The sequence below is a fragment of the Vicugna pacos genome, chromosome 13, assembly GCF_048564905.1.
Source record: "Vicugna pacos chromosome 13, VicPac4, whole genome shotgun sequence".
Classification (NCBI taxonomy): domain Eukaryota; kingdom Metazoa; phylum Chordata; class Mammalia; order Artiodactyla; family Camelidae; genus Vicugna; species Vicugna pacos.
In genome coordinates this window covers 13,530,558-13,555,098 of record NC_132999.1, presented here as the reverse complement: position 1 = coordinate 13,555,098, position 24,541 = coordinate 13,530,558, and the positions used below count along the sequence as shown (strand labels likewise).

At 34.7% G+C, this 24,541-nt stretch overlaps 1 protein-coding gene across 1 annotated transcript in view; it reads right to left on the bottom strand.

The window, feature by feature from the left end:
• NEGR1 (neuronal growth regulator 1) overlaps positions 1-23,851 on the bottom strand; it is a 769,326-nt gene extending 745,475 nt beyond the window's left edge. The window contains exon 1 of the mRNA XM_015240167.3: positions 23,530-23,851. Within this exon, the coding sequence (XP_015095653.1) occupies positions 23,530-23,705 (176 nt within the window). The 5' untranslated portion in view covers positions 23,706-23,851. The remainder of the gene's footprint in view (positions 1-23,529) is intronic.
• Between the last annotated feature and the right edge of the window lie 690 nt (positions 23,852-24,541).

Here is a 24,541-nt window from a genome sequence, read left to right as displayed (position 1 = left end):
ATATAGTTAAACTGCTGGCACATATTAGGTGCTGAAGAAATATCTGAGTGTATGAATGAATGATGTCCAGAATACAGTAAAAAAAAAATCAGGACACCATCTTAACTTATTCTAGGTACTAACGCACTCTATCTTATGTATCGTACTTAAATTTTGCTTATTCAAGAATGTCTATTATGATTTATCAAAATTACACATTCATTTAAAAATACTAAAATTTCATGAAAATCTAGTGACTATCATTTTTCTCCACATTAAATAATAGCTTAAAGTCATACTGAAGAGCAATGTAGAAGTCTGTATGTTGGATTCACCTTTATACAGTAATCACACAATAACATGAACTGCAATAAACAGAGCAAAACTATTTGGCCCGCTCTTATATAAAAATAATAGAAATTGGAATGCAGTCACTGGAAAACATTTTATGACACAACGCACAACATCTGTTTTGTTTACACCATATACTGTAAATTTTAACTTTGCACCAACTGGCCAGATCCTTTCCCTCTAGCCTACTCTCTACAGTAGAGAACAAAAATGTGTTTTTTGCTTGTTTGTTTGTTTATGTTGTTTATCTAGGTTAAATTGATGAGGAGACAGAAAATACACGTTTGAAATTAAAAGTGAATTACAACTTACAATTACCCTAAAATGTAACTTCAATGCTTTATATATATAGCTATCATAATTTGTTTCCTATCATCTATTTCATTCCTGCAGTTCACACAAGGAAAAGAAATTTAAGGAGTGAAAATTTATGTAAAAACTAGGATATATATTCTGTGTATAAAATTTTTTAGACTTACTGTTTTAATCAAATTTTGTTTATCTGATTAGAGAAATAACATAGCTTAACTATGAAATTAGAATCTACATTATTAAAGGACAAATAAAACAACAATGGAATGTGCACATAAAATCTAAGTAATGAAGTCATTAACCAAATATATTTTACAGTTATTCTAGCACCAGGGGACATCTGACAACGGGGGACCTTTTTGGTTGTTATAATTCCGGGGATTGGGTGCTACTGGTATCAAGTGGACAGAGGCCTAGGATACTGCCAAACATCCTCAACACACAGGACAGCCCACAACGAGGAATTAAGCAGCCTGAAGTATCTAGAGAGCCAAGATCAACAAATTCAAGTGGGCTGTTAGACGTATATGATGATCATGGGTATGTATTTGAACATTCGCTAGTCCCCACCCCCAGGACCTTGTTTTCATTGAGATTATCAGGAATATGTATAGTCCCCCCAAGAAAGAAGGGATTAATTATAATAAATAAGCCATAGGCATTTATGAAATAAAATTAGCCATTACCCTGAAGCCCACAGGTATTATAACTATTATGCGGGGTATAAGTTTATAATGAATGTGATACAAATATATAGAGGGTAGGTACTCAGTTACTTGGGAACTTTAAAGAAAAGAATAATGAGTCCTGAGAAAATAGCCTATAATTGGAAAATAATCTAATATATTAAATTCTAGAAGTGCTAACATTTCTGTGCACTAAAATCAACCCTTTAATGTTTTAGTTTCACAAAAACAACAGGAGACAGATTATCTCACTTTAGGCTGTTTACTTTATAGCTACCTAATCTTGGTTATTTTATTTCTTCTACAATTCTCCCCACTTTGAGCTTTTCTGAGGATTACAAGCAAGAACAAATTATGCAAGTTCTTTAAAAAGTGTATCTCAAAGTAAAATATGATGTTTTTCCGCTGACATCTAAGCCCTTTACTGTTCTACATTTTTAAATTGTTTGTGTTTTCCTGTTTTGTACATGTGGTCTGAACTACGACAAGACCACATATGTAAACAGTTTATAACGAAGCCTTATCAAGGCACAGTCTGCAGCGTAGGCGCTGACAACATTCACCACGTGTATGACATCAGCGTTAGGAAATTATATTAAAAACAAAAAGCTACGAATAGTCATCAATTCAGCACAATTCAATTCAACGCAGTAAACTTAATTAAGGCACTGTGCTAAGTGCTGAAGATACAACAGGGAGAACAGCCAGCTTTCTGAAGAGACAGTTAACAGATGAGGATTAAGTAAGCATGAGTCTGGATAGCTAGCACCTGAGAGCGCTCTCCAGACTACTATTTTTCCCTCCTCCTCTCCTTCAATATATTGACATATATTTACCATTTGTTCCTCAAATCCTTTTTTTTTCTCCTTACATGCTCAGTCAAATTGAGACTGCTTGTGACAACTGAAGATATGCATTACGGTTCATGAAGGAATCACCTAGATTATGGTAGTGGATTCTAGTATTTAAAGGCTGTATCTCAAAACCAGATGAAGAATTTTATCTCATCTGTAACAAGAGGAGACATTTTTACTATTTTATTATTTTCCCACAGCAACACGAAACAGTTTTCCAACATAGCAAACTCAGTATGGAAAGGAAAGCTCATACATAGAGAGAATACATCTCATTACATCCTTCGAAAGAGTAAGTATCCCGTCTGTTTAATGGACCCTTTCAAGGGCACACTCGTGGGTGAGTCTAATAAATGCTCACTGACAATAATGAGGTACCCGTGAAACTATTCTTGTATGTAGTTCTGTCTTATGCAAAACTGCAATGAAGGCAAAGTTTATCTCCTGTTAGAGCTCATCTCTTTTAATGTTCTTACTCCTCAATTTCTCAGTAGTAATTCTTCCGATCTTTACCTTGTGATTTTTGTGTTTCTGGGTTTCTTTTTGCATTTAAAAAATGACTTTCTGAAATAATTAGCTATACTGTTAAATTTAAAACAATAATAATAATAGTATTAACCACAGAAATCCATCAATCACTTACTATATCCTACGCCACATCAAGTGCTTTATGTAAATTTCCTCTTTTCATACTCACAGCAATTCTAAGAAGTACAGATTTATCCCTGTTTTACAGATAACATGGCTCTGAAATCTTAAGTGAACTGCCTGAACACACAACACCTAGGAAATAAATAGACAGCTACAGAAACATGTAACTTTTTTCACAACCATTTTACAGATTTATATTTGTTGTCATTTAAGTTCATAAGCAATGTGGAGACTAGTATTTTAATTTTGGCACTTAGCAAGATGTGTTAAAAATATTCTAAATTCAATCACTTTTTAAAATAAAATTTAATAGGCAAACCTAGCGTATATATATTTCTCAAACCACGTTATGCAGAACACTGATCTGAAGAGGCACTTCTCAGAAACAAACCCAAGATAAAATAGTTTTCATAAAACAACATATTTGGTAAAATGAATATTTAATAACACTGTCATGTTAGATATTAAGAAGCCCTGCAGTTAAAAAATATTCTGAAAATTTATTTTTCTGTCAACAAAATAGTGAATATGACTTCTGATTAAACTTGCACCCTATCTTGTACCACATAATGGTCCAATTAAGATTATCAGACTTTCAGTTTCTTGCTCTTCAAAGTGAAATGAGAATTTAAAGATATTTGTGAAGCCTTCTGAATGTAGACTGTATCTAGATTTTAATTATTTTCCTACAAATACACTACAGCTATTCTATCTACATCTAGTCAAACATACTTACTTTTAACAGTTGTCTTTATCAAATATTTTCAAAAATATTTCATATTTTAACTGACTCTACTAACCTCAGAATTCAATTCATAGGAAGAAACTTTCATGTACACATTAAAGAGAAATTTATTGCATCCTGTGGAATAGTAAAGCCAGTTAGAATTTTTAGAGGAAATAGAATGTGTATCAAATACACGTCAGCTGAAAGAGCTTATTTTGTACTAAAGTTGTACAGATTAGCTTTCCCCATAACATCATGGGGGAGATGCTGATCAAGGGTGATCAAAGTTCTTTATTATTGGAAATTACCTATACAAATTGGATGTTTTATTTGTCCTAAAGGAATACTTCATGTTTTGTTGTTGTTGTTGTTGTTTAAGTAGTTTCTTCTTTTTTTTTTTAATAAGAGGGAAGGTAATCTATTGTTAAAGTTAAATATATGCTTAAAAAATGCTAAAATAATAAAATTTATATGGAACCATCAAAGACCTAGAATTGCCAAAGCATTACTGAAGAGAAAGAAAGAGCCTGGAGGAATAACTCTCCCAGACTTCAGGCAATACTATAGAGCTACAGTCATCAAGACAGCACGGTATTGGTACCAAAACAGACATATAGACCAATGGAACAGAATAGAGAGCCCAGAAATGAACCCACAAACTTTTGGTCAACTCATCTTTGACAAAGGAGGCAAGAATATACAACGGAATAAAGACAGTCTCTTCAGCAAATGGTGTTGGGAAAACTGGACAGCAGCATGTAAAACAATGAAGCTAGAACACTCCCTTACACCATATACAAAAATCAACTCAAAATGGATCAAAAGACTTAAACATAAGACAAGATACAATAAACCTCCTAGAGGAAAACGTAGGCAAAACATTATCTGACATACATTTCAAAAATTTTCCCCTAGAAGAAATAAAAGCAAGAATAAACAAATGGGACCTAATGAAACTTACAAGCTTCTGCACAGCAAAGGAAACCAGAAGTAAAACAAAAAGAAAACCTACGGAATGGGAGAAAATTTTTGCAAGTGAAACCGACAAAGGCTTGATCTCCAGAATATATAAGCAGCTCATACGACTCAATAAGAAAAAAATAAACAACCCAATCCAAAAATGGGCAGAAGACCTAAACAAGCAATTCTCCAAGGAAGACATACAAATGATCAAAAAGCACATGAAAAAATGCTCAATATCACTAATTATCAGAGAAATGCAAATCAAAACTACAATGAGGTATCACCTCACACCAGTCAGAATGGCCGTCATTCAAAAATCCACAAATGACAAATGCTGGAGAGGCTGTGGAGAAAGGGGAACCCTCCTACTCTGCTGGTGGGAATGCAGTTTGGTGCAGCCACTATGGAAAACAGTGTGGAGATTCCTCAAAAGACTAGGAATAGACTTACCATATGACCCAGGAATCCCACTCCTGGGATTGTATCCAGAAGGAAATCTACTTCAGGATGACACCTGCACCCCAATGTTCATAGCAGCACTATTTACAATAGCCAAAACATGGAAACAGCCTAAATGTCCATCAACAGGTGACTGGATAAAGAAGATGTGGTATATTTATACAATGGAATACTACTCAGCCATAAAAACCGACAACATAACGCCATTTGCAGCAACATGGATGCTCCTGGAGAATGTCATTCTAAGTGAAGTAAGCCAGAAAGAGAAAGAAAAGTATCATATGAGATCGCTCATATGTGGAATCTAAAAAACAAAAACAAACGAACAAACAAAAACAAAGCGTAAATACAGGACAGAAATAGACTCACAGACAGAGAATACAGACTTGTGGTTACCAGGGGGGTGGAGGGTGGGAAGGGATAGACTGGGATTTCAAAATTGTAGAATAGATAAACAAGATTACACTGTATAGCACCGGGAAATATACACAAAATGTTATGATAACTCAGAGAGAAAAAAATGTGACAATGAGTGTGTTTATGTCCATGAATGACTGAAAAATTGTGCTGAACACTGGAATTTGACACAACATTGTAAAATGATTATAAGTCAATAAAAAGTTTTAAAAAATTAAAAAAATAAATAAAACACACAAAAAATGCTAATACATATTTTTTTAAACTTGTGATGAATATATTTAGTCAAAACAAAACCAAAAAAGACAAAAAGCAGACCCTGTAGAATTTAAAGTTCTCTTGACTTGTGCAGTTCGTTCTCTCTCTCTCAAACTACTGCTACATACATACTTCTTTCTGCAAAGAATTATCTTCTTCTGACCTCCTATACCTCAAATCAGGTGAGTTGGTAACAAGTTCCATTGTGCAATTGGCTATAGAATCAGCATTCATATTTATCATCCCCGGTACTTTCTTCTCTTGGGGTACAGAGTGAAGGGAAGAAGGAATCAAAGCAGAAAAAAAAATGTCAATAACAAAAGACAACAGCAATAGTGTAAAAGTGGGAAAATATTAATTTTCACTTCATTATTCTTTCCCTAATTTTCTTTTCTTCACATGATTTTTTTCTTAGAACCTTCCATTATTTACTCAACACATTTTTTTCCCAGTGGAAATGGGTAAAATGCAATGGAGAATGGATCATAAATAGGAAACAGTGGTCCCTGGAAATTAGAGGTATCAGTTATGACAAACATATTCAATATGAGGCCAAAATGAAATGTTCTAGAGTCCCTTGAAAATAAAATAAAATCTGTATCATTGAGTAGTTTATGTCTATGTAATTAGAAACATGAAGAAAGTATACTGAACAAGAACTCAGACTGAGTTCCAGTCCAAGCTTTGATATTTTTAAGGCATAATTATTATTCATAACCAAAAGGAAGTCTTTAAACATCTAAGCCTGTGTTTATTCATTTGTAAAATTGGAATTTTAACACTTGTCCTACTTCCTTTATAAGTATGTTGTGATATTTAAATAAGAAAACATATAAGCAATATTTCAACACTTAATCATTATTTTAAAGTATGAAAGAAATAGTTTAATTTTTATTCAAAATGTATAATATATATTCATAATCGTATCCTGATTTCTACTTTAATGAAAGTGTTCATGGTATATTATTAAATAACCAGAGACTCTATATTGAAGGTTTTTAAATGTAGAAAAATTAATACTGAAAGTGATTAAATATATTCTTAATTAGGACATTTTGGTTTTTGATATTCATTATACTACTATGTCTTCGATGGTTTATTATCCAAAGTAAAATAATACTGGAGCCTAAGTAATCTTACAGCAATGTTTAAGTTTTTCAAACTTCAAATATTTTATATCATTGTAATACTTTATAGTATTTATATGGATCAATTATTTTAAAAAAATAGAAAATATAGCCCCCACTGACAGCCAATGTCTAATAATGTATACACTTTTTTGGTACTGAAAAAAATTCATCATTTACAATGCCAGTATTTTATTTCTTCTTAGAAAACTCTCTTCTTGAACATAAAATAAAGTTTAAAAAAAGTACCAGATTCTAATTTTTCTATATATGGAAAACCATTAGCAAGAACTTATTTTTTAATTTGTCTGTTTTAAGAGTATTTATGTTAAATTAATACTTTTAGAATTCACTATATAAACTACTATGCCAAGTCATTTTTAAGTATTTAATTTTAATCTCTTCACAAAAAAATTCAATAACTGTACATAATATAATGTTTTACTTTGAATCAAAAGCTGTATAACTATACCATTTGTACTAATTTGTGTACATTTTATGTATCAGATTATTTTCTTTAAGCTATATTAACTCTAAACTCTTGGACAATATTTTGTTTTAATTATGCATGACTGATGATAGTTGTTTGCCTGACTGACTATTAACCTACCTGTTAATACTAAATAAAAAATAACTTAAAATATATAATAAACTAAGGTTTTTATTAAGAAGATAGTTTTTGATAGCCTTTAATTTTAGTTAGTTATTTATGTACATAAGTTTTATAAAATACCTCTACCCACTGTAGGCTTTGTGTTACTAAAGTCAATCAGCTTTAATATTTCCATTTAATCTTGGAGTACATCAAACCTCCTCTTTTGAATTTTAAGAAGAATAACTGAGATGCAAATATCACAATTCAACTATTAAGAATTAATTTTTAAACTAAAGTATGCCTTTAATCCACTAGGAATAACAAGTCAGTGGTTAAGAGTAGTTCAAGTGACACAGGTAATCAATAGACTATTTACGGAATGCCCCACTAAGTGCTGGGTAACAGAAAGGCATCAGAAACCAAAAGTTCTTTACCTTTAAAAACCAAACTAAGGACTCTATTTCTTAAACCCCTAAGGCATGCAGTATTAAGTAAACCCATTAGGAACGTATAAGGTATCTGAAAAGCCTCCAATGGGCTCCCTTTCTAATTTTATAAATATAAAAATTATTTTCTTACTAGCCTATAGAAATCATAGGCATTATCATCATTATCGTGACATTTTATTCATCGCAATTCTCACTCTGAAATGTATTTAATTGCTCCCATTCGGTGGTAACTTAATTTTCCCTCCCAACTTGTAATATCCTACTTTATGATCCTCTACTCAAAAAAAAAAAAAAAAAAAATAGAGGGAGAAACATTACGGCATCATTCAAGTGATTGTATTTAATCAAATACTAAAAAATTCTTATTTTATGTAGTGTTACTTAAAAAACATAACACACTGCTTAATTCCTGAGATGACTGTTGGTGAGAACATTTCCCATCCATGTTATGGTATCACTATCATCCTACTGATATTAATATTTTCTGGGAGTACGGCAGTACTGTTTACAAGGCAAACATGTTCCCCTGCTTCACAAAATTTCTGGTGAGTGATCTGTATAACAAAAAATGAACACTAAGAAATGGAGGTGTGGTTACATATTTACCTTAACATGTACTCCAGGTGGGACTTGTGTAAAAATGTTAATTAACAGCAAACTACAATGTTAACAGATTAAAAATACAAATGTATTTCATAAGTAGATACATTCACAAACCAAATGTGCATAGGACTCTATTGTGAAAAACCAGTGTTTTGTAGATTCATTTACTCGTTTTCACAAACACTGTTCTACTCACCAAGCCTGCTCCAGGCCCCAGGGGATACAAGGGCAAGTAAGATAACAATTCTTCCCTCTCAAAGCCTACAGTGGGGTAGAGGTATTTTATAAAACTTATATACATAAATCACTACAATACAAGAAAGGAAATGCTTATGTTCACCAGACATATTTTGTTAAATCCAACATTAATGCAGATACTTGGGCTTACGAAACTGTGAAGTGAATAAATGTATAAATACATACATGTAAGTATGTCTTTGTACATATAAATTTGGGGATATATATATCTCCATGTATTCAAATTTTGTTTTCAACTTTTCAATTCTGAGCAATTAATAAAGACTCCATGAAAAAACATCAAGGTACATTTCCAAAATGAATAGAACTTAGAAATTACTGAAAAGTTGTTTTGGAAAATTGATGAGAAGACAGTCCCACAGAAGGCATTCTGTCTAAAATGAAGAATAATTAATGAAATGAGTCCCTAAAGTATGCTGGAACATACAGAAGTAAGCACATTACTAGAGGATCTTGATTTTGGCTGCTGTCAGCTAATCCCTTAAATTATTAATGAAGGTCTATTGCTAATGATACTTATAAAAATAATAATAGCTAAAATTTACTGTTTCTTTTATATCGGGTATGATGCTAAGGAGTTTGCAAATCTTAACTCATTTAATTCTCATAACCTATAGTTTGGATACTATCATTAACCCATTTTATAGACAGGTGCCTAATCTTAATTAATTTCCTGATCCAATTTTTTTAATGATTCAAAGAAATATGACACTTTTTTAAAGAGCCCAACCCAAATGCACATGCATTGGTAGCTGGAAGTAGAAAAATGATGTAGATATTGAAAGGTTTAGAAAAAAACTGAAAAAGCACAATATTCTTGTATAAGAGAAGAAAGGTGAATAGAGATTTTAATATACATGAAGAAAGTTAACAATAATTTACATTTTAGTGATTTCCCCGTATAGACATCATGCAAATTGTATGCTACTTGAAACCAGGTGACATAGAAAAGCCTAGATATTGTCTCCAAAAACCAGGTTATTTTATATGTCAAATATGAAGAGTTTTTTTCTTTATTAATGCCCAGGAAGTCAGAAAATCAGTTCATCAATTATTGAGATTAGAGAGGGCAGTCATACATTCCATTGGGGTTAGAAGCCTCAAAATAATTCAGAAAATGAAGTGGCTAAAGCATGGGAGTGCTATTCCAATGAAGAATTATTTGCAGAAGAACTTCAAATGTTGTTTGCTTTGTTGATCAAACAGAGGAGCAAGTTATAATTATGATGTGCTCCTTACATATATTAGCATTCCAACCAAGAAAAATGAAAATACAAGTATACCGAGAAAAGTGTAGGATTTTAGGAGAAACACATAATGATGACAAGAAGGTTTTGATGCCAGCAGAAGCAATTGTGAGGAAGAAAACACGTTCTTCATGGACTTTCAGAATATGTCAAAAACTGACAGTAAGTTTTGAGGAAAATCCATGTACCAAAGTGTTAGAGAGGACAGTATGAAAGCAAAGCATCTCAGATGAAGAAAAAAGGAGTCCAAGAAATAGAAACAAAAAGAATGCGAGTCACCATGTGTTCAGATTAACTCTACTTTTCAAAACATCAGAAAGCTGCCTTGAATTAAAAATAAGTGAACCTCAGAAGTTATCAGGGGACAAACAGAACATAGGAAACACAATAGAACATGTAACAATTCCTCTAACTAGATAGTCCTGGCCTGAAGTTACAGCTATATTAAAGGAAGGGTGAGGAAGAGAGAAAGAAAAGACACTGACATTGAGCACCAAGTATGTGCTCAACACCGCTTTGGGTACAGTCACATGGGTTATTACTAGGATTTAGGAAAGTATAGGAGTAGCTATTTTAGAGATGAGAAAACTGAGTCTCAGAAAAGCCAAATAACTTGCCTGTGACCACAGAGATAATAGCTGGTGAAGTAAAAAGTCAGACATAAATTATTTATACTACACAACACTGTTTAAGAATACAGGTTGATATAGAATGTAAATTCAATAGAAGGGACCTTGTCTCTTATCATCACTGTATCTCAAACTCATAGAAAGTATCTAGCATATGAGAGGGATTCAATAAACATGTGTTGAGAAATGGGTGGATGAATGTCTGAAAGAACATGCTTCTATGGAAAAAAGTACACCATGAGTATCAAAAATACAAAGCAAATTCCTGAAAGAAGACAGGAAAATGAGAAATCAATTCAAGTATCCAAGCAGTTAGTAAAAATATTCTACACAAATAGCAAAATCCAAAGTTCTGTGATAATTTTGTAACAATATATGTGAATGACTATTATATATATATATGAATATATATATATATATATATATATATATGACAATGGCTATTACAGTCCTTGGCAGAAGCAAAATAGATAACATAGTGTAATATGAAATCAATGGTATAAACATTATAAAATGGAAAAGTGCAGAAATTCAGAGAAGGAGGAGTTAGAATTGGGCTAGATGGGGTTGAAAATGTTCTTGAATGATATGAGACAAAAATAGGGCTATATTGGGAAAGCTTTGGGTAGCCAAAGAAAAGTCATCATGAAATATACTCTTCTCTTAGGTGCACACATAAAATCTATAGCAAGTAAATATGTAAACACATTAAAGAACATTTTAAATTACACACTATGAAATAAAAACAAGTTTTCATTAAACCAGGTTATAAACTATACATGCTCCTACCAGCCATCAGAAAAAGACAGACTATCTAATTCCAACAGGTTTCACTGTATCCACTGACTGCCATTAAACATAAGACTCTATAACGTATTACTGACATGTTTAATGAAATTGGAATAAAGGTATCTTCTGTAGGTCCCTGACCTTTTTTTTTTTTCTTCTCTATCTTGGGGAATTACAGTGCTCAGACTCTAGGATGCCTAACCCTTGTCAAAAGAGGGTTCTAATTTAATTTGAGTCAGCTGTTTATAGTTACACCAGAATTAGTACTCAGTTAAATTGGGGACTTGGAATACTATAGCAAGCAACAACTTCTTTTCCTTTCTGTTAAGGACTACAGTATACAAAAAGCTCCAAGAAATATTACAGCTTTAAAAAATTAAGCACAGGCTTTGGAGATGCACAGGCCTAAAAATGGTTATGCCACTTACTATCTGTATTAAAGCTCAGAAAGTTATTCATCTTCTACACGTTTGTTTCTCAACTTATAAAGGAGAAAAAAATTGTAGGCCATTGCAAGGATTCAACGAGGTAACCAAAGCATAATGCCTAACGATGAATGACATTCAAAAGCTGTTCTTTTTGTTTCTTTCTCTTGTATTATTAGCAACTTCTAATCAACCATTGGGGATAAAATCATTTGGGGATGAGAGTTTTGTTTCTTTGTTTTTTCCAGAGTATTTATAGCTTTAAGAACTCACTATTTTCCATCTAGTAAACGCTTATAACTATGTAATATATTCTAACTACTTATTCTCATTTAAAATAATTTCACATTTTTCATCAAATATATAACACAACTTCTTGATTTTTTTTAATCATTGTCAACTTAGTAACTGACATGCATCAGGAGCTGAATAATTGTTTAATAGCTGAATAAGCAATAAATATATCAATTGTTTCGATCTTTTCTTAGTGAGAGACACAAGATAATAAAATCACAGGGCCTGGAATAAAAGTACCTAGATTTTAACCCTGGCTCAGCCGCTACCTGTTCCACCTGGGGCAGGTTTACTTTACCTTTTCAAGCCTGAATTTACTTGGTTATAAAACTGGAAATATCTCATTGCATATTGTTGTGAAAATATGTCATATATAGTAGGTACTCAATATGTGTTAGATGAATCTGAATCATGATGTTGATGGCTCTGTCATGATTATGAACTTAAATCACTCGGCTCTGCATTTGGCAAATATGCAGAATTATAGCAAGCAGTCATATTTTCTAAGCTTCTACTGAATCTATTGTCTATAGATAAAATAGCAATACAGACAGAAAGTTCGTGCCTATACAGATTGCTCTAAACTGTACTGCCTTCAGCATAACATACAGATGTCCTAAGGAGCCATTAGAGCATATTTAATCCTGAATAATTATTTGCTACCCTATTCAGAATACATAGCTCTTTTTTTTTTCTAGTCCTCTTTTCAACGATTCCAGTGTTGTCACCAGTTATCACCTCTTCCATTCTAAACTCTGTCACAAATGTTAATCTTCACCCTGTAACTCCTCAACTGCCATCTCATTGTACTTTCTAATCCCCCTTATTTCTTCTTTTCTGTCTCTTTCCATTTCTTCTTCTGTCCTCGATGTTTCATGCGAACAGCCAATTACAGTGGTCTCTTACTTCCACTGATAAGTGAATCAAATCACGATCAGCCTATTGAGCATAAAATTTGAGGTTCCACTGATACTGAGTGCTCTGGGTCTGCACCCTAATAGCTAAAACCTCTTTTGGTGTGTTTCTACTTCCAGATTTGGAGTCATCTCACTTTGCTTGTTGGGCTCAACAACATCAACAAATACAAGTATGTCCATTAAATAGAATCTTTAAAATATAAACTGTCAAGAGTTTAGCTAAATGACTCCATGCTGTTGCTACGTGGACATCCATTTTGTGTGGCCAAGTGGGCTGAATGGACTTTGAACTGACGTTAGCCACTCCAGCCAAAGCTTGCTTGTCCTAAATAACTGGGAAGACTCACAAGCAAATAAAGTTCCCGAAACCACTTTCCCAGCAGTCCTTGTAGGCAACATTCTCCCCGACTCCCCATGTGTGCTTTCCCCTTGTGTGTCCCTTAGATAAAACCCCACTCTTTTTGGTTTGAATTGACTAATCCGGCCTTTGCCAGGGTACCCAAAGCACCCCACCTGGACCCTAATGAAGTCATTACCCCAGGTCCTGATGATTTCTCTGCAAGCATCCTGCCTTGACCTCCCTGTGTGGCCTCTGTAGGTATGCCACGTACTTCTTCCAAGATCTGTGAGAAGTAAACATCTCTGTTTCAATTTTCCCCACAGTCTTCTGTCGAACCACAGTTCAACTCACCATCTGACATCACAGGGTTCTACTTAAGTGTTACTTTAACAAAATAACAACAAAAATATATGCCCAATGAATACTCTGAAGTGGGTTTACATACAATCAGAATAATGATTTAAATGCAGAAAAATATACCCATATCAATACATGGTGCCAACAAATTTCAGATTCAAATTAGGAAAAGAAAAGCAGGAAAAAAATCATTAGCTAATATAAATGTAGTTCTTACTTTACGGTAGATAATGCATTAGCATTTTACACACATTATCTCATATAATCCAAATTGTTCTACTAGGTACTAAGTGAGGTTAAGGCATTTGTTCAAGGTCACACAGCCAGTAAACAGAGAAGTAAGTATTCAAACTCTCATCAGTTCCATTCTGCACACCTCAAGGCATGATGGGTTACACAGCAACTAAACAAATACAATGGAAGACAAACTCTGTGCATAAACCAAAGTAACTCTTTATATCTTATTTTGTATTACTGGTACATGAGCAAGAAAAATGATCAGTGACTTATGATCAAGAAGACAGGTGAGCAGTTACTCAAAGATTTATATACAATTTCTTTTTATGCATATATTCCCAAAAATTAGTCCCTGATCCCACTGCAGGTCAAGGTATAAAGCTATTATCTACTTTGTAAAATAAACACAAATGAACTAGTAACTTGGAGGGAAGACATAGACTTGAGTGTAAAATACTTTCTTAGAACTTCAACTTGTACGATGTATATAACTTCATCATGGGAAGGATGTAGGTTTAGAATTATTCCAATTATTTAATAAACTATATGAACTAAAATGTATTCCTTTTTTATTGTAATTATTCCATGTAGCACAATGTAGGCTTAGTTTTATATATCCCAGTGATCCAAAGTTTTATGTAATTTGTTAGAAGTCACTCATAGGTCCTAATATACTTTCCTCCCTCTCTTTCGTCCTCACTCCCTTGCTCCCTCTCTCCTTCAAGTCCTTCACTTAACATTCAGATGTTGGGCACTAATAATGTGTCAGCAATATGTGCAGTAGTAGAGATGCCATTTTCTATTTTGCCGATCAATTACCAAGATATTAATTTGAAAATTTGTTTCAAATCAAACAAATCTAAATAGAATCTCCTGTAAGAAATATTATATCTATAATATTAAGAAAACTTTATGATCCCTTTGATTTATTCATTTAATATCCTTATACAATAGTACGTGATGTGATGGAGACAACAAACAGTATGCTTCTGCCTTCTGATTACAGATCATATGTTCACAGTATCTCTTAAATCCTTTTAATCTCTCTAAATTTAATTTAGTTGCCTGAGAGAAAAGAGGTTTCTGAAGACAACAGAACACATTTTTTCCCACTGGCCTTTAAACAGCCTAAAATCTTTCAATACTTTATGGCACTTGCTCTAGTTTTAAAGAATCCTATCTTGTAGCATAAGCATGGGCACTAAACCTATGTCCAAACAACTTAGTGAAATTCAGAAAAGAACAGTTTAGTTCTGGACCAAAAAGGGTTATAAACATCTTCCTTAAATGGAACAAATTACCAGCTCTCCGAAAACTATAATGTATTGGCTTCTGTTCAAAAGAGCAACACTTAATGCTAGCAACACTGCCAAATTCCTCCTTTTTCTATATTCCCCTTTTCCTAGAGAAAGTGATTAAAAGACCAATTCCCACGCCAGCTGGATGCTTAAGAGCATCAAAGGTCCTCTGTCAGGATTCAGAACTTGATATGGCTTAGTAACCACTATGCTAATAGATAACCTCCTCAACATTATAAATCAAAGCCATATGACCACATTAAAATTCCATCAGCAAGTATCAATACCCTGTGGTTTATAAAGTACTGTTGGCCTACCTCTGGGAGATAGTCAGAATGATACAAAAGTTACTCTCTGGTTTGGGGAGTGTAGCTACTTGTCACAATTGAGAGTTATTCATTCAAAGCAAATAGTCAATTCTCTCTACCTCTGTATGTTTATTGATTTTATTTAATTGAAACCTTAGGAGAAAGGAAGAGGAGGCTCCATGAGTTTAGGTAGAAATAGAAAGAAGGTTACAATAGATATTTTGCTGTTTTGAACCATTCCTGTTATCTGCTGATTAAAATTGCAAAGAGTAAAAAGCCTTCCTATATAATTTAAAATCTTAGATCTTTTTAAAATTATAACTACATCTCAAAATCTTACAACTATATCATTGCACTTCAAACTTTTCCTGCTGAAATCCACAGTAAGAAATACATCTAAAATCTTGACACAGCACATACACAAACACACAAAATAAAAGTTTAATCAAATAATAGTTATTTATTACAAACAATGCTTTCTATCCTATTTTAATATATTTTATTTTTAAAAAAAACCTTCAGTATCCAGTACATTTTCTTCAAAACCCTCTAGTAGATTGTGTCCTGCAATTTAAAGACTCTGAATGATTCCAATGTGTGGGTCTTAACCTCCTAGGACTTCTGCAGGAGTTACTTAAGGCAGAGACTATTGATGTATAGATTCAATAAAAAGTACTTAATTACTATAAGCAGGAAGATCCATAACAGTATTAAAGATATTACAACTATTAAAGCGTTAAACAATTAATAAACTAAAGAACAAATACATTTAATCCTTCATCTATCCCTCCAAAAATTCATTATTTTAAAATTAATGAATGTAAACAAAATCCATGCAAAGATGAAATCATCCCTCAATTTCCCTCATTTATTTTGCAATTTTGCTTTTATTACACTCTGCATGTTTCTCTCAAAAAGAAACAAAAAGGCATTTTGATAATATTAACTCCCTTGAGAAAATTTAACCAATTGATACTGGAAAACTTTGTTATGCAGAATTTCCAGTGTGTGTTTGAGTATGCGTGTGTGGGGTATCTTTTCCCTATGTATCACTGTATATTAAAAAAACATTTTCAATCCTCAAAAAAAATATGGGTATTGCATCAGGATGTTGACCTGATAAATGCAAGGTTCTACATTAAGGCCCTAGAGATAGATGAACACTTTTTGTTATTACTGAATTTCTTTAATATCCTGTAAATTATCCCACATTTCTAGATATAGTGGACTAATATCCAATTTGATACTGACTATGCCCATGTAGAAAAATTCTAGATTCTACTCTCTAGTAGTATGGGAAGCTTGTTTCCATTAGTGAATTTGAAATACATGAAATGCCTGGGGGAAAAAAATGTGATCCAATCTAAAATTTCCTCTATAAAAGCCAAAAAGAAGGTAATAACAAAGCTCTAGGAAAAAACAGGGCAATAAATTTTAGTCTCCCTTATACATAGAAAGTGTCCAGAACAATCTATAATGGATCAAGAAAACTTTGAGAAGAACGGAACTGCAGAAATCAGTTATGTCCAACTTCCTTCCAAAGTCAGAAATCCTTTGTGAAGCATCCTTGAGAGAGGGTCTCTGCATTAATGATGCTTTTAAATTAACATCTTTCCTGCAAAAGTGTGGAGAAATGCACCAAAAGGTGACTTTATGGTGACCGCCTGTTTATACTGGAGCCAGACATCAATATAAGTGTCTTTCAGAAAGTATTCTGAAGAATTTAAGGGGAAGGTCACCACCTCATTTAATACTCAGGTAAGTGGAAGAGTAAAAACAAATAATACACATTAATAACGCTTCCATGTTAGTGATGTGATGACTATAATGTCTTAGGGTATATGTCATTTCAAACAGGATATGGTAGAAGAGTCATGTGATTTCCAAACATAGGAGTCAAATGGCTTGAAAGACTAATTTCTACAGTGGTCGTGTGCTTTGTTCATATACTTCATAAGAAACTTGAAACTTTGATTTGCTCTTCAGGTATTAAGCTTCATGAAAGAAAGGCCTTTAATTCCTATTGATTCCAATAGTCAACACTGTAGGAATTATCTCAGCATTTTTGATCACATATCCACAAGCAGAGTTTAGCCCTGGTTCTCTTGCTCAGTCAAAAAAAAATTTTTTAAAGATACAGAACTATTGATTCTTACCAATTTATATTCATCAACATCTCTATTTTCCCACACATAGCATGTTTATATTTTTCTACTGAAATTACGTATTCAATCATATATTTAATTAAATATTTATACCATTGGTTTATTGTGCTCCTGATAATCTGAGCGTGGACAATACCCCAAATAGCCGTCTTTCTTCTTTGCAACATGCCCTAGTGTTGTTATGGTTTAACTTCTATACCTGTCTCCTTAAACAACTATTAAACCCAGTGCTAGGAAGCAACAAGAATGTTGCCATGGACAAAGTAGTCATTCATTCAAATATAATTAAAATCACTGACACCATTACTTTTCACTATGTATCAGTTGGAATTCTACCAGCAAAACGTAAGCAATTCTGGAGGAATTTAATGCACAGCAGTGACTACAAAGCCGATGGAAAAGCTGAGAAGTGGAACAGGTGACAGACAACCCCGCAGGTAGAACTGCAGAAGCCACTGCTACTCTTCGGGCTGAAGCACAAATGGTAAGGGAGCATACAGGAGACCAAGAGCCAGTCATCTCACAGAAGAAGATGAAATAAAGAGGTTCCAGCGGGAGATGCAGGTCCTGCTGAACTTTGCCCAAAGCAATGAAGGAGGGGAGGAACAGCTTGGCCTCTCACTCACTGTGTCCTCCCTTCTCTCAAAACTACCATCTGTTGGTGAACCACTGCCTGAAGACAGCTGACATGGCCAACTGGTAAATGCAGCTTGGGGATTAGCTCCTCTGTCTACCTCCAACAGCACAGCAGAGCAGAAGGACGAAGGTTGGATCTGGTCAATCAGGCCCAGAACTGTCATGTACAGGATATGAACATTTCTCCAAACTTTTCAAAAGTCAGGTATTGCAGAATTAACTTATTTCATGGATCTATTTAATTGTAAATCCAATCTATCTAAAATAAGGAGTTAATTAACATGCTTGTGTTCAAAGGTTTATACAACCATATGGGCTTATCGGCCCTTTGAGCTAAAAAGACTGGACAAATATAACCTTAACTAGAAAATGTTAAAATACTATGCTGTTTTTTAATATAATAAATGATTGTATATTAATATACCAAGTAATGTGTCAAGCTAATAAAACAATTCTGCAAACCACTACAAGTAAACTTGTAGCATTTTATTCCACAATCTAGAACATGTTTTTTTTCCAAACTGACTCAGTATGACAGTCTATTATCCCTTCTTTTTTTTTAAAAGAGAGGAAAAACTCAGATTTTTTAAAATATTTGTTCAATAAGACAATTTTATAAGCATACTGGTTTTTAAGTAATGCCTTAATGTTCTAAGTTGAAAGTGCCTACACAGTTGAACAGTATATTTGAAAGCTGTGCTGCAACAATAAATGGAATGACTCAACAGATGAGTCTGAAAAGACTCACTGAAGAGACTCTTCAATGATATTCCAAAAGTATAGTAAATCGATTTCTATTTCTATTGGTAGTTTCTCATTCTCATATATATATCATTTACTTTCTTATATTCAATAGCATGCATTTCAACCAAAATAATTAATGCAGTCTAATCAAAAGCCAAACATATTGGAAAAATAGGCTGAGAAGTAATAAATGTGTGCCATATCCATTTATAAATCTACTTGTAAAAGTTTTGTGGCTTTCAATGGAAATCTCTTCTGGGTAAACAAGTTCTGTGTTCTGTGCTTATAGCAAAAGCCTTCCATCATATTATAATATCATTATTAGGATCTCATGTAATTTCCATTCAAATCTGCTGCATTAAAATGACAAAGTTATGTTCAACTTTGCTAAGGTAAAAGAAGATATCACATTTAAGAAAAGAATCTCTCTTTCTCCCTTAGATTAAAGCATGACAAGCAGAGAATAGGATATTTTGAATTCGTATCAAAGAGGCGGCTTAAAATGTACAAAATTCATAGAAGAGTTGAAGAAGAAACAGATTGAAAGAATTACCTTGAAAATGACATGTCTTTTTAAAAATGTTCAGGCACTGGGAGGATATAAATGAGGATACTCCGTGTATTTCTTCCAAAGAACGTTAAACATTTTGTATATGTTAACATATTTGTTAATAGGATAAGGATAAAGCACCTCATTCACATTAAAGTAACTGAAAAATTATTTTTTTAAAGTCATCTGAAATTTATGTATTGAACCAGAGCAGAGTTATGCTCTCTTTGATTTTCCAGGTCTAGAAACACTAGGTCCTGAAGCATGACTGATATGGTTCCAGCATCTCCTATTCTTTGCTATGTAACCTCATGAAACATTAACTCAGATTTTCCAAGTATTACAAAATGGAATTTTAAAACTAGAGAAAAAGTTAATTTCTCCATATACAGATTAACAAGTTCTGTTAAGCATAAAATACCAGTAAGTATTAAATGTTGTAGCAATCTAGTATCTAATAAGTTAATGAGAACATTAATTTGTATTTGTAGCAAATTACAATGTACTCTAGATATCCGTGCATTTATTTAAAGTTTAAGAAAGGGTAGTATCAAATGTTACTACATTGAATAGATGTATCATTAAAGACTTTATCAAGAATGTCCAAATAGCTCAAGTGAACCCTTCAGCGATGTATCAGTGAATATCATTATTAGAAGTAAGGGACATTTTGACATTTAACGTATTGCTTCACTAACCTTAAAAGGCAAAGTTAAAATGACAAGAATGCTGAAATTATTAAATGGAATTTCATTATAAGTCCTCCATTTGAGCTAAACAGAGAAGTTGATTTACGAAATGACATTATACTTAGTGGATCGCAGAGTGAATTTCCTTCTGCATGATAACACCACTTACTGAAAGTTTTGCTTTTCTTGATTCTTTTCTCTAAATCAGACATTCTGGCATTTAGGAGATATAAATGTATCATTTGACCTTTAAACTTCTGTTTCATTAATGTAACCACAAGCAACAGAGTCACTGACTGACATGTTTGCACTTTCAGGCCTTTAGCACTTAAAGTTATTTGATAACTGTTATGCCATTATTCGCTTTTTATTACAGACATTTTGAGAAATGTGTATTACATTAAAAATAGAGCATAATGTGTAAAGCTTAGTAAGTGGTATCATGTAATTCAGTGAAGTGTTCTCTCAAGTGCTAGGTTTCCGTACTTTGGTCTGAGGGCGTATGTGTTTGAGGGACAATTGTTTTCTAATGAATTAGAAAATGACATCAAATACAATTCCAAGTATCCAAAGTGAAAACATAAAATATAACTCTGTGACATTACTTCTGATGAAAAACTTGTCACCTTTCACTTACTTAGTCTTTAAGCTCTGTCTGTACTGGTCTATGCACAGAGCAAGTACCAGAAGAGTCAAGAAAAATAACTGACAAAATTTACCATTGTTTTAAACAGAGAGATTTCTCATGAAAATATATGTTAAAAGTGTTTAAAACCTGTGGACAACGTAAAAAGATCAAAACTGGGGTACTCCCAAGAGAATTCTAGAATTACTGTAAGCAAATTACTTTGGGTAAAAAGTAATGCAGATCAGATGTTTCAGACAACAAGTAAAGATTCTGCTTATTTAAAAAAAAAAACCCTCTAATTGGTTAGAAACATCATTCAGAAAAGACAGAGATTCTATTCTTTAAAAGTTTAAAAGTCAAAAGTTCCCTAAACTAAGATATTAGAAAGCTCAGGATATAGCATATAAAGGGATGAGGTACAGTGCACGCAAGTAAACAAGGACTGCACCAAACCAAAAACACTGGAAAGGTTGTGTTGCCACTAGTTAGAGAAGCTTCACTATTGGAAGCAACGAGTGAACTAAAACATAGGTCTCCTAGAAGCAGATTGTGGGTTCAGCTGTTTTAATTAGCCATAGTGTTGACCAGATTGTTCATTAGAAACAAAATGCCTAAGATATATCATTGAAAGACAAGTAGTCTTTCAAGTCCTTTATATTGAAAATGTTACTGCTCATTACAAAGAAGCAATATGCGACTACAAACATATAGATTGCAGCTCCTATGATATGTGTTTGCAGCCTCTAAAGATACTGCTTCTTGTCCTCACCACTGTTGTTTAAACTTCCAAAACAAACTAATGCAAAGAACATGAATAAGGGTTAATTTACATCCTCTGTGTGACCAAAAGTTCACTGCTTTTACCAACAATGAAAAGGTGCTTTACTAAATTATAACAAATTATTTACTTTTGTATACATCAGTGGCATTTTGTGTTTACAGTAGATAGCATATATTATAAAAGCATGTTATTAGTGTACATTAGAAACTGTAATAGTATTCCCCATGAATTTGGACTTATAAGCATGTTTCAGGAGGTGTAAATCATATACCACACCCAGATTCCAGATCATTCAGCTTGAAATATATTGTATGTTTCAAATGAAAACATATCCTACTCTCTTTCACCTTAGACATGCCAGGTATACCGATTTTGTGCAATCTACACTTATAAGCCAACTACCACCCAGTGGAGAGAAAGAAGATCTTTCAGGGAGATTTGAGATGTATGTCAGGTGAGGGTGTCATGGGGAGAAGGGAGGGCAATGGGCACTGAAAGAATAAGGGTGTTTAGCCTTGTTTAGATCTAAGCACTGTTGATCATCAATTTATATCTTCACAGGAGAAAATGTTTCCAGAAGCTCAGCCTGCAGTGTTGCTTACAGGTAAAATTAAGCTATGGATGTTCATTAATGATAAAACATTTCAATGCTCAAGCTTAGGGAAAAGAAGGGAAGAAGGATGAGTGAGAAAAAGAAACAAAACTTAAGATGGAAAAAGGGAGGAAAGAGGGAAGGACGAAGGGATAGAGAAAGAGAGAAAGGAAAAGAGGAGAGACACTGTGTGGACACATGTGTGAGTGATCGCATGTGGAACAGTGAAGGAGTATGTGCCTTTTAAACAGTAAAAGAGAATCTGAATGTGAGAGTGGTTGTTAGAGCACGGAAGTGCCAACATGTGTGAGGATGAGAAACAGCGTAGGTGAGGGAGTGTGTTTAAGAAAAAGAGATTTGTGAGGGTGAGGAAACAGTTCTGGAAGGGGTTATAGGGAACATAACGTGTGTGTGACATGGATGGGAAGGGATATGGGGAAAGAGATGAGAAATGAGAGTTAAAGAGAGAGAGATAAATCACAGAATAGGGACATTAATAAAGAGGAAAAATGGGGAATGGAGAAAGGTAAAGAATGGAGGAAAGTGGGTTAAATCAGATGATCAGAAAGTAGAGTGGTGGAGATAAAGAGGAGAGAACAGGAGGAGAAAATAGAAAAGGGAGGGAAAATAGAAAATAGAAAAGGTATGAAAAGAGGCAATGGAAGGAAAAGAGTAAGAAGGAGGGGGAAAGTGGAGGGGGAAAAATGAAGGGAGAAAAAAAGAAAAGGGAGAATGCGGTGAGAAGAAAGAAAAGAAAACTGCAAAGGGAGAAATTGAGCCTAAGTGTCCAAGGGAGAGGGAAAATAAATGGGAGCAGGGAGCCAGCGTTGGAAAAAGTCACTCCGCCTGGAGTAAATAGAAACAAACCTGATAAACTTGTCAGACTCTCCAAGAGTACCCCCTGACAGTAAACCAGAGACCTTGTGAATTGAGTTTCCAAGGGGCATCTGCCCCTCCTAAACCTTATACTTCACTCATCCCAGGCTACTTGGCGTTCTGGCAAAGTGCTTCGGCACCCTGAGTCCGGTGTGCTACCTGCCCCAGGGTACAGGGGCCAGGGCTCCGGGCAGAATCAGTACCTGGATATCCCGAGACCGCGGTCTTTCAACAGTGATCACCACCAACAGCATTACTCGGTTTAAAAGAAGACAAGAAAGGTGGAGAGACAGAAAGACAGACTGAGACAAGTACGAAAAGCACGCCGTTCTCCCTACCTAAGCACCGCCGTGTCCCCTTTTCTGACCATCATGTTGTCCACAGCCGCCCAGGGGAAGTCCACACTCTGTCCAGCCGGGACGCAGGAGGGTAGCAGGCAGCACAGGCTGAGGAGCACCGCCGCCAGCCACTGGTTCGAGCAACAAGCACCCTGCACCAACAGCATCATGTCCATCCCTGCTAGGGCTGCTCACTCTCCAGCAGCTTTCAGCTCGCACTCCCCTACCCCCTGGTGCTGGCGAGTCTTCCCGGGAACCAGGCGGCGCGCCACAGGATTTTTTTTCCTTTTTTTTTTTTCTCTCAAAAATTTTTTTTGTTGGGCGGGTGGGTTTCTTTTCTTTCTTTTTTTTTTCCCCTTCTAGTTGTTCGGTGTTGTTTCTCTTTTTCTTGCCTCCCCTCCTCCTCCTGCTTGTTTTCCCTCCCTCCCTCCCCTCCCACCCCCTGGCACCACACTACACCTCCTCTCGGTTGCTTTTGGCCGAGTCCGGAGTGTGTCTGATTCTCGGGCGGCTCGCACACTATCTAACGAGGAGGCGAGCGCGCCGGCGAGTGAGGGAGGAGGCGCGGCGGCGGCGGAGGCAGGGCGAGCGGCGACGGCGGCGGCTGCAATCGCGGCAGCAGCAGCGGCAGAAGCAGCGCGGGGCGCAGCGGCGGTCGGCGGCCCCTGGGCTCACGCGCGTTGCCAAGCGGCCGTTTCCTTAGCAACCCCGCCCGGGGACTAGGGATGCAGCAGGGAGGGGGGAACGTGAAGAGGGGGTGCTGTGGAAAGAAAAGAAAGAAAACGGGAAAAAAATGTGTCTATATATATGTCTATATATGTCTATATATATATATATATATATATACACATATAAGGAAGAGGTATATCACAGTTATGCAAACTGAGAGGGGAAGAGAGGTGCTTCGGAGACAGAACGCTTCCCTTGCTGTCATGCACCAGAGTGGTGTTTTGCTAGAAAAGTCTCCGTGACGGGACTGAGGTGAAGAGAGCAGAGGGGCGCTTCGCTTTAC